The sequence below is a fragment of the Staurois parvus genome, unplaced genomic scaffold (assembly GCF_062004578.1).
Source record: "Staurois parvus isolate SC_StPar_1 unplaced genomic scaffold, SC_StPar_1.0 ptg000436l, whole genome shotgun sequence".
Taxonomy (NCBI): domain Eukaryota; kingdom Metazoa; phylum Chordata; class Amphibia; order Anura; family Ranidae; genus Staurois; species Staurois parvus.
Window position 1 is genome coordinate 648,314 of NW_028318232.1, and position 17,878 is coordinate 666,191.

Genomic DNA, 17,878 nt, shown 5'->3' on the forward strand with positions numbered 1-17,878 from the left:
TAATTTATGGGCAGCTTAAGTGTGTAGTGTTGGGAGTCAAAGTTAATTTGAGGTGTGAGACCAAGTGTTGAATATTTAGGTAAGGGAGTGTTAAGTATTAAAGGGTGTTTAATGTATATATTTTTTTTTATTTTACTCTTACTGTTAGAAGAACTGTGCATTTTTTACTTATTCTCAGTGCTTGGAACCCCCTGCAGGAAACTACCAGTGCAGGACTCCTGGTAATGATAACAAATGCATCACCAACAATGGCAGCCTCCATGTTTATCTCATGACAGGTTTTCTTAAAGCAAAGCCCCAGGCAGGGGGGACTGACCATTCGAGCACTCGGGCACTGCCCGAGGGCCCGGGGTCAGTAGGGGGCCCCATGAAATGCCCCTGGTACCTTTGTTATAGGCTTTTTTGAGTGTGGGCAAGGACACAGGGGCCCCATGATCCCCTATTGCCCGGGGACCCCATGAGTTGTCAGTCTGCCCCTGGCGCCAGGCAAACATTTTTAAAAAAAATATTGTGTGTGAAAAAACAATTCACATAATGTATATGCCACTTTTATGCTGGCTGCCTTTTCGTTACTATTTACAACTTGTTGGATAGTATAGTCTTTGCTATAAGAGTGCTGAGTGAACTATTGGCGCTTTATAAATACTGTATAATAATAATAATAATAAGAGTTATAGCTCTCATACTTGGAGACTTTTGTGTCATTTATCCGCCTTCCCCCTCCCCTTATGAACTTACTAAAAGCTTGTTCTTTGTGAATGGTTCACAAAATGCAAGGACTAGAAGTTTGGACTGAGAGGGTATTAAATGTTAAGATTTAGGTTTGTAGAGACTCTAGACGAAAAGGAATTAGAGGGAAATATTGAAGGACACTGATTGCCTCTTCACTTTAAAAGTGTTGCTGTCTAAACTGATAAACCATGCAAAAAGCATAAGTGGGTATAGCCCTTCCCATGAGATAAGTAACAGCAAACAATGCTTGTATCAGACTTTAGTGAATTAAAATTGTATTTATTCAGTTTTAACAAATAATTTGCGATATTAAAGTACCACGCAGTGCTCAATAACCACAACTTCCATGTGAACATACAAGACACAATTAAAACCAATGTCAAATAAGGACGTCCAGCCGTCAAATATAGTATATGTATATAACTTTGTGGAAGCATGACCCGAATTGGGTATAATAAGGCTATCAATTGTTGATTACGGCTCCACAAATTCTATATGCATACACATATACACCGCAAGGGGGCCGATGGTAGTGGGACACTTCTCCGTGATCCATGCATGACTTAAAAATACTGTATATTGAACTTATCAGATCTTCATTAGGGTTAACGGATGAAGAGATGGTCCGTTACCTCTGTATTCAACTTAGTAGCGACACACATACCAACACGGGATAGATGTGTGTGGACATTCATATTGCCATAACCGATACATATTGCTACCCATGAGCTAATCGCTCTCTGCAGTAAATCTGGGCCTATACACCTCTTTTTGTTGACATGTTGGTGGGGATCTCCTTCACTGATCTGAGTGCCATATCATATCATAACCCTATCCATGGACTTGGATAACGTTCTTGTCCCATTATTTTACAATCAAGTTGATATATCCAATATTCCTCATTTTCAAGCATAGAATTCCATCCTTTATTCATGGACCTGTCATCTCATCCCTACAGTTATCCTTCTAGAGGGATCTATTTATGTATCATTACCATCCATGCACCCACCTGATACTGTGTATGGGCCTTGGGGTGTATATGTGTATGCATATAGAATTTTTGGAGCTGTAATCAACAATTAATAGCCTTATTATACCCAATTTGGGTTGGGCTTCCACAAAGTTATATACATATGCTATATTTGATGGCCTTATTTGACATTGGTTTTAATTGTGTCTTGTGTGTTCACATGGAAGTTGTGGTTATTGAGCACTGTGTGGTACTTTAATATGGTTATGTCACGGATCAAACCCACATGCACATGCCCACAGTGACTAGCTAACTGAGGCTTGCACGTCCGGCCGTGACCTGGGGTAAGAGGGAATTAGGGATACTTAATTTATTCTGAATATATATAAATTGTAACGGGATTAGCTCGGCAGTGGGTGTGTGTGACCCTGGATGGGTGCACAACACAAAAAGACAGGCACAGCACAACAACAGTGGAGGTGAAAAAACAAAAAGGTGCAGTTTATTTACAATATGTACAGAAAATGTCAAACCAAAAAGAAACATCAAATTAAATCCTGGCCAACTTGGCTACTTACTGTACCAACAGCTTTCCCTAGCTACCCACTAGGTACAGCCTGATGCTATACCTAGTTGCTAGTAGTTGGAGGCTAGCCACACAGGCTTTTGTCTCCCTGCACACAGATAAGATGTTTGCTCCCCAGTCAGTTCAGGCATAGATCTGGTTCCAGGTTGGAGCAACTCCCTAAGCAAGCTGGGAAGTTTTATACCAGCCTTAATGAGCCCACTACCTTCAGCTGGGCTCATTACCTCAGTGCTGAAGGACTCAGCACTTCCCTCTAGTGGAACAAATCCCCATAAAGTCTGAACCTTGGACAAATGTATCGTCCATCCAGGACGCAACCAGGTGATTTCACCTGCCTACTGTCACAATATATATATATAAGACCAGCCATGATACACTTTCACAGCCCGCACTACCTCTGGCCACCACTAGAGAAAGACTCCAATCCAGCTGGCTGACCACACACACACAGGCAGATACGAATCTTATATATAATCTGGTGCACTCTAAGGGTTGGGGAGCAGTCTAGCAATTGGCACACCATTCTAGGATTCCAGCTATCCTACAAGCTAGAACCCCGGTGTTAATCACTCTTCCACTGTCCACACACCCTCGCACCAGACACACAACAAACAGTAGCTTGCCACCACCCAACAGTTTATCCGCAGACTGGTCTGCTGGGCATCCAACACACACACAGATATCCTAATTTACAATATGCATGCAATCTGCCAACACGCAGTGCAATTGCATACAAATAGGCAATGAACTTGAACAAAAATATAAAGACACTGAAATACAATACAATCTCTCCGGAGATATGAGCCCGAGCTTAAGTACACAGAAGTCACTTATTAATTTTATGATTTAATATCCCGAAAGTGGGCAGTGCATAAAATATGTACAAAGTATAAAGAGTTACAAATAATACGGAAAATACAAAAAGACACACAATTAGCTATTGACTATAAAATAAAAGGGAATAAAAACAGAAATAAAACTTTTACCAAGAGTTATCCTACAACTGGAGCAAGTCAGAAAAAGTCTGCGATTCGCCAGTCAAATAGAACAGGCTCCGTATGAATCACACTGTCCATATCTCAGGTCCTCAATTTATGGGAATATGGATGTAGGCTGGACATTAGCCCTTGGCCAATCAACTCTGGGGGGTGTTCCTGTACCAGCCCACAGGACATACTGGGTACTGAAATGCCCAAAGTCGATTGGACCAGGAACGGTTTGAATCACCAAGTCAGGGATTAATTTCCGACACCAGCACATCAGTCCGATCGCGACAGTACCAATCACGACAGTACCAATCACTGTTCAGCTGTTGCAATCAGGCACCATATAACCGTTTTCTGCATTTCTCTGGGATTCTACATAGGCTACAAATACAGTTTTACATGCAGATGTAGCCTACACTGTGTCCAATCAGAAAGAAGTGTTTTCATCTCTCTGCAACTAATATTTTAGCTTTTATGAGAGATGAAATATATTCCTTTGATCTGCTGATATAAGTTATAGCTTGACAGACAAATTAGAGCCACTCCTGGTCTCCTGCTGTTTTCGAAGCGGAAACATCTGGGGTTCCTCTTTTAAACTTCCAGAAGGTAACAAAGTCTGGCTACATAGGTGACAAGGTTTTATTGGCATCTAGGTGTCACCTCCAGCCTAGAGGATGCTTTGTCCTTTCAGATGATAATTGGTGACCATATGTTTCTGACTGAATCCTGAACCCATCCTATTATTAATATGGAATGAAGCTAAATCTACAATGTCATATTTCTACAGATCACATCTCAGCTACTCAAATCTTACATTTATGTCACAGGTTACATCGCAGATTTTTTGTTAAAATTGAATATATACAATTTTAATTCACTATAGTCTGATACAAGCCTTGTTTGCTGTTTAGTATACCCACTCATGCAATATTTTTTGTTTTTGCTTTGTTTAACGGTTTAGACAGCAACACTTTTAAAGTGAAGAGGCAGTGTCCTTCAATATTTCACTCTAATTCTTTTTTGTCTAGAGTATGTTCTTTTGGGTACAGCCCACTTGTCTCATGGGATGGGCTATACCCACTCATGCGTTATTTTTTTTAGAGAAACTGAAGTAAAAAGGCATTTGAAGCTGCCTATATTTTGGATAGAGGTTGCAAGAGATAGAATCTTTCCAGTAGCATTAACAGGGCAATGTTAAGGAATAGGCACTTCTCAGGAACCCGAGGTGCATGGGGGGGTGCCATGATCAGGGACTGGACAAGATTGGGGCCCAGACACTGTGTTGGATGGGGAGGCACTAGCGATTTGGCTGCTTATGCTGCTCTTCTTTAACAGGAGTAACTGTATTGTTACTCCTGTGAGAAGGCGCAACAGCTGGCTTCTGCTGGAGAGAGGATTCCGCTTTCTCCTCCCTCCTGCAAGAGGCGATAGAGAGCATCACTGAGACTGAGAACTCACCTTAGCCTCAGCGTGGGAGAGGAGTTGCCTTCATTGCAGGTGCAGCATTTGTGATCTGTGAGTGCAAGGGGGAAGGGGGGTACAATGCTGATGTACGGGGGGTACAATGCTGATGTACGGGGGCACTGTGATAGGGACTCCTGATGTATGGGGACAGTGTGATAGGGACACCTGATAGATGAAGACACTGTGATCGGGACACCTGATGGATGGGGGTACCTGATATATGGGAACACTGTGATGGGAACACCTGATGGATGGGGACACTGTGATGGAGACACTGTGATGGGGACACCTAATGAGTGGGGACACTTGATGGATGAGGACACTGTAATGGGGGCACCTGATGTAAGGAGGCACTGTGATGGGGATACCTGATGTATGGGGACACTGTGATGGGGACACCTGATAGAAGGGGAGACTGGATGTAAGGGGCACAGTGATGGGGACAGCTGATGCAGGCTGGTATGGGCCCAGTGCATTACTTTGCCCAGGGATCCATGATGCTATTAAGGTGGCACTAAGCATTATTGCTGCATATATCCCCATAATGGAGGCTATCCTCACTTTTGTGTAGTCATTCATTTCCCCCTAGTAAGGATATAACGAGCAAGACAGAGGTTTTAAATATTCCTTTCACTGTACAAAAATTGAAAGTCTAGTGCAGAATTGTCTTCTTTACACAAAAAATATTGACACGTCACCAACTTAATTACAGAAAGGCTAACAAGTTATTATTTTGTGCCCCAGTTTCCCCCACAGGATAAAATCATAAGGTCCATTATTCATCTTTCAGAGAGCTGTTCTAGGTTATAAAGCTATTGTTCTGCTCCTTGGATCATTGTCTAGTGAGTCACTGACTAGATACAAGCATGCCATCAGTGAAGTCTAGGGGCTCGTTTGCACCTATGGTTGGGAGCTGCCCCCTTTAAGCTGCAAAAGCTGTAGACAAGGGTATATAAATGCCACAGTTGTGTCAAAAATTATACCCCCGTCATGTTTGGTGGGCAGTACTTCCACTAAACCTGACCCTCTCGTACAAATAGGGCCACAATCGATCTGTGGTGATGTGGCATTCACAGGTTTAAAAAAGGCAGCGGTAGATTTACTTTCTACAGGTACAAGTCAAAAGTATCATATTGTGCTTGTTATGTTTTCTATAATCGGCATAACCATTAATCTTTGGAATTTTGGTGGAAGAGATGGACTCTAAATACTTTCAGTGTTAATACAGCAATGTTGCACTCAAGTTTTGTGTATAAGCTTACAAGGTTTGCTTTGCTTTGCCAGCTGTGAATAGTTGTTTTAATGTTTTTTTGAAAAATGCTTGCCAGCTGAACTGTTTAAAATAAGCTCAGAGTAGACCAACTTTTTCCCTGCAGCTTCTTCTAATAGATTACTACAATCTGACTAAATTCTACGGTACAGTGAAAATGGATGCAACAATATATGCTGTTACTGAGTACTGTGAAAGAGGTTCACTTCGTGTAAGTATTCCATATCTGTTTTTATTACTGTTTTAAATATGGAGGTTATAAGACCTAATACAATGAACTTTACCCTAAAGATTCTTATAATTCCTAGATTATGTGTGTTAAACATAGAGAAGCAAATGATAGAAATACCATATAAAAAGGGAATTTAATTTTTGGGGTACCAAATTGCATTTGCAAAGGCAGATGCAAGTTATGCATATTAACCTGATGACAAATCAGACCTATGGGGTACATTTACTAAAGGCAAATAGGTTGCCAAAGTTTCACTTTGCAAGGAAATTTACCACAAAGCTTAGGTGAAGCTTACTTCCATTATCCAATCATGCAAATATGCATTTTTTAATTTTTCTTGCATGTGATTGGGTATTCTTTACAAAGTGAAAATTCACTACACTAGTTAAGCTCTAGGAAAATTTCCCATACATAATGCAACTTCTATTGCGAAGTGAACAGCCTGTTGCTTCCCCTTTAAAAACTGCATGGTGCAACTAACAAGATTCCAAAGAGTTGGTGTTTGATTTGTTTTACATTGTTAAAAGTGGTATGTAATGTTAATAAAAGTAATTTAATGTGATAAGAAGAGGAGTCTCAAAAGTGATGGCAATGCATGATGTACAAACTGTTGCATGATAAAACAAACAACAGTCACAGGGAGACAATGTTTAAAAAATCGTTGTAAAATGCTACTAAAGTACAATGTCTAATATTACTGTTAAATTGAGCCAGAACTTGTAGTGAGCTTAGTAAGCTAGAATTCATGACAGGGCTGATATCAGACATACTGTATATTCAAGTCTAATGCACAAAGCCACAAAAATGGTGTAAGGAGTAGTGATGAGCAAACCATGCAAAATTCAAGTTGACCTACATTTACTGAATTTATCAAAATACTTTCCAAACTTGAATTGCATTAAAGTCAATGTTCACCTTTAGCCTTTTGAAGGGCTTCTAGGTAAGTTGCTGATACCCAAATGGCAAGAGAAGCCAAGCACAACTGTGGGGCGCTTTTGCTAATACAAAAGAGAAAAGAAAATGTAATACAGTAGTAGAGAGGGACCTTTTAACTTCTTCCCGACCAGCCACTGTAGAAATACGGTGGCAGGGCAGCACGGCTGCGCAAAACCACGTTTTAAAACGTGCTTTTGCAAAACAGGTAGGGGGCACTTACGAGGAGCGCCACAGCCCTACCTGCACCGCCGATCGCGGCTGCGGGTGTCAGTTGCCGGGTCATGGCCGGTCATTACCGACCATGTCCCGGCGATTAGCGGCAATCACTGACAGAGAGAACGGCTGCAGTGTTTACACTGCACCTCTGCTTTCTGTCAGTTCCCTGTCAGCTCCTGACATGGTGATCCGGAGAGAAAAGTTTATCTCTCTGGATCAGCGTGTTCCCGTGCAGTACACACCCCTGCCCCCTAGTAAAACACTCCCCTCACACAGTTAACCCTTTCAGTGAATAAAAAAAGTTAACCCCTTCCTCCCCAGTGCCATTAGTACAGTGTCAGTGTTTTGTTTTGTTTTTTGCACTGATCACTGTATTGGTGTCACTGGGGATGTCAGTGACCCCAAGTCAGTTCCCCCTCAGTGTCAGAATGTTTGCCGCAGTCCCGCAGTCCTGCCATAAGTCGCTGATCGCCGCCATAAGTCACTGAACGCTGCCATAAGTCGCTGATCGCCGCCATTATTAGTATAAAAAAAAATTTAAAATCCCCGTATCTTTCCCGCCATTTGTAAACGCTATAACTTACTCGTAAACCAATTAATTTAAAGTATTGGGGGTTTTTTTTAGCAAAAATGTCGCAGAATGCATTTTGGCTGAAATTTATGACAAAATTAGATTTTTAAATTTTTTTACTGGACATGTTTTATAGCAAATAGTCCAAATAATTGTTTTTTTTCCTCAAAATTGTCAGCCTTTTTTTTATAGCGCAAAAAATAAAGAATGCACAAGCGATCAAATACCACCGAAAGAAAGCTCAATTTGTTGGAAAAAAGGATGTAAATTTAATTTGGTTGCAGTGTTGCATGACCGCGCAATTGTCAGTTAAACTAACGCAGTGCTGTAACACAAACCTCTTCTGTAACCGCTTCCTGACCACCCTATATCAGAAATACTGCTACAGGGCGGCATGGGTGCGCAAAATCACATATATATATATATATATATATATATATACATGATTTGCGCTTCCATGGTTTTCACGCCCCTGTCAGATAGCATCAGATTGCCCGTTAGTACACCAGTGATCACATTTAACCCCTTGATTGCCAGGAGCTCGCTCATGTACAATAAACCTCCATTGCTAGTATAGTGTCTGAATGGGTCAATATCTTTGATCAGATCAGCACTATACCAGCGTTCACATTAGTATAGCGACCCCAAAAATGCAGCGTTGGCGGGATCAGCCCCGGCACCTGCCAGCCCCTGCGTTTAGCCCTTACGCTTACCCCCCCTTCTCCCCCAGCAAGTGCAGTGTCAGTATCCCTGTCACTTGATACATTGCACACAAAACCGCAGTGTTCGCAGAATCAGACCTGATCTCTGTTAGCACCTGCCGGTAAATTTTGATGACTCTCATATGCAGCAGAGTGCCAGTACTAGTGCCGCTCTACCTTTTGGTGAACTGGCGAGTACCAGCGGTCTAGTACATCTTGGTCTTTCACATACCTCCTTGATTTTTGGAGCTGTTTTTCACAGAATATCTGTATGCATTAATTGTGGATCAAAGCAATTTATATGCACAACAATTTATCGCCGCCAACCCAAATTCAAACCTTGCCAGACCATTCGCATGGAAACTCATTACGGTTTTCGAATTTACATTTTTTTGGGGCCTAACCCTCAACATGGGCATTACTAAAAGAAATGAATTGCGGTTGTATTGGTCCACACATCTGATTCATCATATGCCGTGTTCTCTGCTGCCATGGCCAGGCATAGATATGAGAGTACAATGTGTTTTATGCATTTCAACAACAATACACTCTGTCATCCTCGGGGTAACCCTGAATTTGACCGGCTCCACAAAATTCAGCCCCTCGCAAATCACCTTAACCAAAAATTTGCAATGTCTATACTCCCCAGCAAAACATCTGCGTTCATGAGTCCCTCATTTATTTTTCTGGCCGCCTTGCATTCAAACAATTTCTCCCCTGCAAGCGTGCCAGATATAGAGTCAAGATGTAGAAGACCTGTGAGAGGACAACAGGCTATACTTATAAGTTTTGGATTTACGAGGGAAAAGAGAGTCACATGGAGCCCCCTGGATGCCCAGACTACATGGGGAGCAGTGGCAAGATATTTTGGGACTTGGTGTCATCCTTTTTCCATATGGGGTACCACTTATACGTGGACAATTTTTATTCAAGCGTGCCACTATTTAGACATTTGTTCAATCTTGGAACTGGCGCTTGTGGCAAAGTGTGACCTAATGTGTGTCCACCATTAGAAGTGGGTGGATGCAGGGCGGTATATTCTAATGGTGGGCATACCACACACTTTTTCTGGCAGAGATTTCTTCTCATTTTTGTCATTCAGTCCACAGGCTGCATACAAAAAAAAAAGAACATAGTATATACACCCAACAAGGACCAGCGACGTACTGGTACATCACTGGACTTTGAATGGTTATACCAGGATGATGCCTACAGCTGCAGGCATCATCCTGGTATCGTTTTTTTCAGCCGGCGATCAGCTTTCATGTAAAAGCAATCCTAGTGGCTAATTAGCTGCAGGATTGCTTTTACAAGCAGCGAGAGATGATGGCCCCCCTCCCCTGCTGCCTTCCATGGCCTTCTCGGGCAGTCTCATGCCATCAGGGAACCTGAGAATGCAGCCAGTGTTTCTGCCAGCTGACCATAGAGCTGATTGGAGACCAGAGTGGTGCCAATCATCTCTATGGCCTAAGAATTCAGAAGCTACAAGTATTTCATCACTTCAGTTTCGCAGGATATAAAAATGTCATTTGTAAATTGGGAAAGCATCTGATCACACCGATTTTGGTTTGATTAGATAATGTAAGGGCAGAGGAGATATCTAGAGCCTGATAGACCCCAGATTTCTCAAAAAAGAATATATGACAATGCCCATTGAAGTTATAGGGGATATTTGCATTCCCTGTTATAGCATTAAAAGTGATCAAAAAAAAAAATTAAAGGTAAAAATAATAAAAAAGAATCAAAGTAACTAGAAAAAAAAAATCGCCCCTTCCATGCGCGTACACCTGTGGGCACAAGCCTTGACCCTGTGCCGGTATGTAAACAGCGGTTGCACCATGCATGTGAGGTATTGCCGTGAACATCAGATCAAGGGCAGTAATTCTAACACTAGACCTCCTCTGTAAATCTAAAATGGTAGATTTTTAAAGGCTTTTAAAGCGTTGCCTATGGATATTAAAAATGTTTTCAGTTTGTCGCCATTGCACGGGGCATGCACAGTTTTAACCATTTCAATACCGTGCAATTTTACACCTTCCTGCCCAGGCCATTTTTCAGGTTTCAGCGCTCTCACATTTTGAATGACAATTGCGCGGTCATACAACACTGTACCCAAACTAAAATTTTATCATTTTCTTCACACAACTAGAGATTTCTTTTGGTGGCATTTAATCACTGCTGGGCTTTTTATTTTTTGCTAAATTAACAAAAAAAGACCAAAAATTTTGAAAAAAAAACACATTTTTCTTTGTTTCTGTTATAAAAGTTTACAAATAAATAATTGTTCTTCATAAATTTAGGCCGAGATGTATTCTGCTACATGTCTTTGGTGAAAATAACCCAAATTAGGATGTATTATTTAGTTTGTAGGAAAGTTATAGAGTTCACAAACTATGGTATATATCTGAAAATTGATCAATCCTGAAGTACTGACAGCCAATCTAATTTCTTGAGGTCCAAGAATGTCAGAATAGTACAGATATCCCCAAATGACCCCTTTTTGCAGAGTAGACAGTCCGACGTACTTCATAAGAGGCATGGCGAGTTTTTTGAAGTTGTATTTTTTTGTCATAATTTTTCGGAAAATTATAAAATTAAAAAAATTATTTTCACTATTTTTTTTTTTACATACTGTCACCAGTGCAGTACAGCGTCATCATATAACTGGCATGGTGGTGAACAGGGACACTAACTGGTGACAGTATGAAAAAAAAAATATATATATATATATATATTTTTTTATTATTATTATTTTTAATTTTTTATTACATTTTTTTTTTTTTTAAGATTTTTTTTTCATATTTCACTATGACCAAAGTAGTACAATGTTACCATAGTAACATTGTACTACTTTGGGGAAGTGATCAGTATTATTATTATTTTTTTTTTTTTTACACAATTTGTTTATAGCAAAGAATTACTTTGCTATAAGCAAGCATTTACCTGAATTAAATCGATTCATTCAGCTGTTTTTTTTTTTTTTTTTTTTTTGTGCTTAGCTGTGATTTGGTCACAGCTAATCACATGACATGTGCATGTGATTAGCTGTGACCATTCACAGCTAGGCACTAGTATACAATGGATGGCATGAATGAAGCCATCCATTGTATACAACTGTCATGTGACCTGCTGTGATCGTGCTGCTGCGCCGCTCTGCATTAGCGCAAACTGCACATGTGCGGGAGCATGCCAAATGGCGTGCACCCGGAAAGCAGCAACACATTTGAAGCCGCCAAACGGCCATTGGCCGGGCGGCTAATGGTTAAAGCATGTCATGTTTGGTATATATTTACTCGGCATACCATTATCTTTTATAGTTTACAAAATAATTGGCCAATATATTGTGTTTTTGTGCATTAAAAGTAAAAAAAGTGTGTTTTTTTTTTTTTTTAAATTTGCTTTTGAAAAATCGCTGCACGAGTACTATGTGCCATAAAAAATTGTAGTACCCCCCATTTTATTCACTAGGGTGTCTGCTTTAAAAAATATATAATGTTTGGGGGTTTAAATTAATTTTCTAGTAAAAAATACTGATTTATTTCATGTGAACAAAAAGTGTCAGAAAAGGCTTGGTCTTCAGGTGGTTAGAAGAGTGAGTGATGTGTGGCATAAACTTATAATGCTGGGCATAAAACACCCCCACCCCCCAAAACGACCCTTTTTGAGATCTGCAAAATACCCCAAACTATTTGCTGAGAGGAATGTTGAATCAATAGAAGAATTTATTTTTTTACCACAAGTTTTTGGAAAATGACAAAAAAATATATATATTTTATTTTACACAAAATTGTCACTTAAATAATTTACTGCTCACACATGCCATGGGTATATGTGGAATTACTCCCCAAAATACATTCTGCTACTTCTCCCGAGTATGAGGGTACCACATGTGAGAGACGTTTTGGCAGTCTAGCCGCGTACAGGACCCCAAAATCCAATAAGCCCCTTCAAGCTTTTAAAGGGCTTTATTTCCTCATTACACTTCCAGACTACCTATCACAGTTTCGGAGGCCCTGAAATGCTAGGATAGCACCTAACCCCCCCCCCAAATGACCCCTTTTTGGAAAGTAGACACCCCAAGGAATTTGATAAAAAGCACGGTAAGTATTTTGCAGATCTCATTTGTTGCCACAAGTTTTTGGAAAATGAAGAAAAAAAACAAAAACATATTTTTTTCTATTCTTTTTTTATATTTCAAAACCTTGTGAGAAAAAATGAGATCTGCAAAATACTCACCATGCCTCTTTTTAAATTCCTTGGGGTGTCTACTTTCCAGAAAGGGGTCATTTGGGGGGATTTGGTGCTATTCTGGCATGTCAGGGCCTTCGAAACTGTGATAGATAGTGAGGAAGTGTAATGAGGAAGTTACGCACCTTCAGGCTTTCAAAGTGGTCATTGGATTTCAGGATCCTGTATGTGGCTAGGCTCCCAAAAAGTCTCACACATGTGGTATCCCCATACTCAGTAGAAGTAGCAGAATGTATTTTGGGGTGTAATTCCACATATACCAATGGCTTGTGCGAGAAATAAATAATTTAAATGACAACTTCATGTAAAAAAAAAAATGTTTTGTCATTTTCCAGAAACTTGTAGAAAAAAAATAAATCTTCCATGGACTCAATATGCCTCTCGGCAGATAGCTTAGGGTGTCTACTTTCCGAAAAGGGGTCATTTGAGGGTGTTTGTACTATTCTGGTATTTTAACACCTCAAGAAATGTGATAAGCAGTCAGAAAGTAAAAGCTGTGTAAATTCCATTATCTATACCATATTTTGTAGACGCTATAACTTTCATACAAAGCAATCAATATACACTTATTGGGAATTTTTTAACCAAAAACATGTAGCAGAATACATTTTGGCCTAAATTTTTTGACGAAACTTTAGTTGTTTTGGATATTTTTTATGACCGAAATGAGAAAATATTGTTTTTTTCAAAAAAATTTTTTTTTCTTCAAAACTTTTTCTGGTTATAAAAAATGCACAGGTGATCAAATACCACCAAAAGAAAGCTCTATTTGTGTGAAAAAAAAGTACATAAATTTAATTTATGTATCATATTGCATGACCGTGCAATTGTCCGTTAAACTAGAGCAGCGCTGTATAGCAAAAAAATGGCGTAAATTGCAGTATCTATACCATAGTTTGTAGACACTATAACTTTCACACAAAGCAATCAATATACACTTATTGGGATTTTTTTTTACCAAAAACATGTAGCAGAATACACAATTTTGGCCTAAATTTATAACTAACTTTGAGTCTACTATATATTTTTTATAGCTGAAAGTAAAAAATATTGTTTTTCTTCAAAATTTTTGGTCTTTTTTTGTTTATAGCATGAAAAATAAAAAGCGCACAGGTGATCAAATACAACCGAAAGAAAGCTCTAAAAGGACGTAAATTTTGTTTGGGTGCAGCATTGCATGACCGCGCAATTATCAGTTGAATTAGTGCAGTGCCGAGTAGCAAAAAGAGGCCTGGTCAGGAAGGGGGGTAAATCCTCAGGAGGGCAAGTGGTTAATTTGGCTTTAAGGACAACATCAGAAATACACAAAACACCAGTTTTCAGAACTGCCTCTGCAATAGGTAAATTTTTGACTCTGGAATTTAGTCATCCAGCAACATTTTTTTTTTTTGGGGGGGGGATAAAGGTTTTACATGAATTTAAAAAAAACAAATAGAAAATGCAGCGCAACACTAAAACTAATCCTTAATATATTCAACCAATCACTTATATAACTGTGAAAGTTACCATAAAATTGCATGTATAACCTAGATGGCAATACAATGTGGGTATGTGTTATGCCATATCATTGTATCAACAAAATACAGTATAATCCAAACCATTATATATATATATATGTAAATACGTATTTGATCCCCTGCTGATTTTGAATGTTTGCCCACTCACAAATAAATGATCAGTCTAAAAATCGAAAGGTAGGTATATTGTAACACTGAGAGACAGAATAGCAACAACAATTCAAAAGAAATGCATGTCTAACAAATTATGCACTGATTGCATGTTTATGAGGGAAATAAGTATTTGATACCCTATCATTCAGCAGGATTTATGGCTACCTGGTGTCTTTCATACAGGTAACAAGCTGAGATTAGAAGCAGTCTAAGGGAGTGCTGCTAATCTCATTTTGTTACCTGTATAAAAGACACCTGTCCACAGGAGCACTCAAACAATCAGATTCCAAACTCTCCACCATGGCAAAGACCAAGGAGCTGTCCAAGGATGTCATGGACAAGATTGTAGACCTACACAAGGCTGGACTGGGTTACCAAACTATCGCCAAGCAGCTTGGTGAGAAGGTGACAACAGTTGGTGCAATAATTTGCAAATGGAAGAAACACAAAACAACTGTCAGTTTCCCTAGGTGCACCATGCAAGATCTCACCTCGTGGAGTGTCCATGATCATGAGAACAGTGAGGAATTATCCCAGAACTACACATGAGGATCTTGTCAATGATCTCCAGGCAGATGGGACCACAGTCACCAAGAAAACAGTTGGTAACACACTACACCGACAAGGATTAAAATTCTGCAATGCCCACAAGGTCCCTCTGCTCAAGAAAGCACATGTCTAGGCCCGCCTGAAGTTTGCCACTGAACATCTGAATGATGCAGAGGAGGACTGGTTGAAAGCGTTGTGGTTAGATGTGACCAAAATCGAGCTCTTTGGCATCAACTCAGCTCGCCGTGTTCGGAGGAGAAATGCTGCCAATGACCCCAAGAACACCATCCCAACTGTCAAACATGGTGGAAACATTCTGCTTTGGGGGTGTTTTTCTGCTAAGGGGACAGGACAACTGCACCGCATCAAAGGGACGATGGACAGGGCAATGTACCTTCTTCCCTGCACCAGGGCATTGAAAATGGGTCGTGGATGGGTGTTCCAGCATGACAATGACCCAACACACATGGCCAAGGCAACAAGGGAGGGGCTCAAGAAGAAGCACATTAAGGTCCTGGAGTGGCCTAACCCGTTTCAGGGCCCGTTCTAGACCTTAATCCGATTGAAAATCTATGGAGGGAGCTGAAAGTTTAAGTTGCCAAATGTCAGCCACCAAACCTTCATGACTTGGAGAGGATCTGCAAAGAGAAGTAGGCAAAAATCCCTCCTGAGATGTGTGCAAACCTGGTGGCCAACTACAGGAAATGTCTGACCTCTGTGATTGCCACCAAGTACCAAGTCATGTTTTGTGAAGGGGATCAAATACTTATTTCCCTCATGAACATGCAAATCAGTGCATACTTTGTTAGACATGCATTTCTTTTGAACTTTTTTTTGCTATTCTGTCTCTCAGTGTCACAATACATCTACCCTTCAATTTTTAGACTGATGATTTCTTTGTGAGTGGGCAAACATTCAAAATCAGCAGGGGATCAAATACTTATTTCCTTCACTGTGTGTGTGTATATACAGATAAATCATGGCAGGAATGACAGCTACTTGTGCCCCACCTGCATAGAAAAACACAAGAAGAAGCTCCATCACAGACCTTGCTGGGATCAGAACATGGCACAAGGCAACTCTGCAAGAATAGTCCTATTCTCCTAATTCTTAAAGTGGAACTTCACTCTCTCAATCAACATTGACTATTTTTAATCCTTACATTGCTAGAATTAATAGATAGGAAAGTGTATCATATTTACTTGTTTTAAACTTCTTTTTTTTTTACATTTTTTAAGTTACTTCCAAGTTTCCATGCCTAGGCAAATGATGTCATACATCCAAAGAGTATTCAGGAGGGGTTTTCTCAGCTAAGCAGTCATCTGTACTTACTCAAGATGGCCATGGCTAGAAATGCTAGTTTTTCTATCTATTTTTCTAGGAAGTGATTTCTCTGCAGAATAAAGCATGATGACATGAGTGGATGGGTGAGTTTGCTTTGAATATTAAAAATGAATTAAATAGCACTTTTGGTTTGTTGTGCTCAGATACAGTGTAGTTCCACTTTAAGCTGTTACATCTCCTTCCCACCTCACATTTCCCTGGTGCATCAAGAAGTACCTTACTTCATCTAGTGAGAGAGAAACAAGGTTTGCTAAAGCTAAGATTCCAGCCTACATTATACGTTCTTTCTTGCTTCCTGTCCCTCTTTGCTGCTGGAGGTAGAAAGGGACAAACAGGCTGTATAGTGTAGGGTGGAACTGAAACGCTCTTTACCACCTACCATAACATCTTTACTAGTAATCTTCACCTTCAGACTTCCTTCTCCATTACTAAAATGTAAAAGAAAAGGCCTAGAGTCTGAGCATGAGTTCGGTCCAAAGCTCCTGTTGCTGCAAACCTTTCATCCCACTGTCAAACTCTGACTCCAGTGTCCTTGGAACTGACCTGTACTGGTGTCACTGATGAGTCTTTGCATAATCAGCCTATTTATCACTTGGGCTCCACGTTTGCTTATTGCTTGTTTCCTCTTCTTCTTCCCCTAAATAAGGCTATTTAATCCTACCTGGGTATTTGTGCCAAAACTTTACTTAGGAATTATCATAGTTGCCAACATTTGAAAAAAGCTTTTAAGGACACTTTTTTTTCTGTGTGGGCAGAAATCATCTGTAGATGGTGCATTACATTAATTAGGGGCGGAGCATCCATATATTATGAGTGTTGTGTGCAAGGAATAAGATAAGTAATAATGTGGTTTAAAATACGCTAAATATGGGCATAGCTTAAAGGGGGTGCGGTAAAATAGAGTCTGAGATTACTTTCATAGTGCATAATGTGGTAATGTTAAATAGGGAATGTACAGTGCAGAATGAGAGAGGATTGAGGTGTGTGTGTGTGTGGTGAGTGGATGGAGGGGTGTTTTGCAATACTGAGTTAACTAGGCTGCTGACTGCCTTAATTTTTTTGATTCTGCCCAGGACAAGGTCTGAGCGGGACATCAGTCGGTTTTCTGTGAAGCAATTAGGGACTGTTGGCAACTATGCATTATTAAACCCCCAAAGATGTATACTATTGTAGCTCACCAACGTTAGATATGGTGGCTACAGTAGTTTCTCTTTTTTAGGCTTTTTGCTTTATATTTACCTATTGATGTGGCCAATAAGTCTGTTGATTTTCAACTTTCTTTAACAGTCCAGACAGTCCAGCAAAAGTGGTAGTTAGAGAGTTGAGAAAAATTATTCAGCGCTGACAGGAGTGATTACAATGGCCAGCTTTTATTAATTTATGAAAACAAAAAAGGAAAACCA

General features: G+C 39.9%; 1 protein-coding gene across 2 annotated transcripts in view; it reads left to right on the forward strand.

Annotated features, from left to right (window-relative positions):
• Positions 1-17,878, forward strand: part of GUCY2C (guanylate cyclase 2C) — an 879,595-nt gene that overhangs the window by 492,905 nt on the left and 368,812 nt on the right. For both annotated transcript variants that reach the window (XM_089687691.1, XM_089687690.1), the window contains one exon: positions 6,115-6,219. In XM_089687691.1, the coding sequence (XP_089543817.1) occupies positions 6,115-6,219 (105 nt within the window). The remainder of the gene's footprint in view (positions 1-6,114; positions 6,220-17,878) is intronic.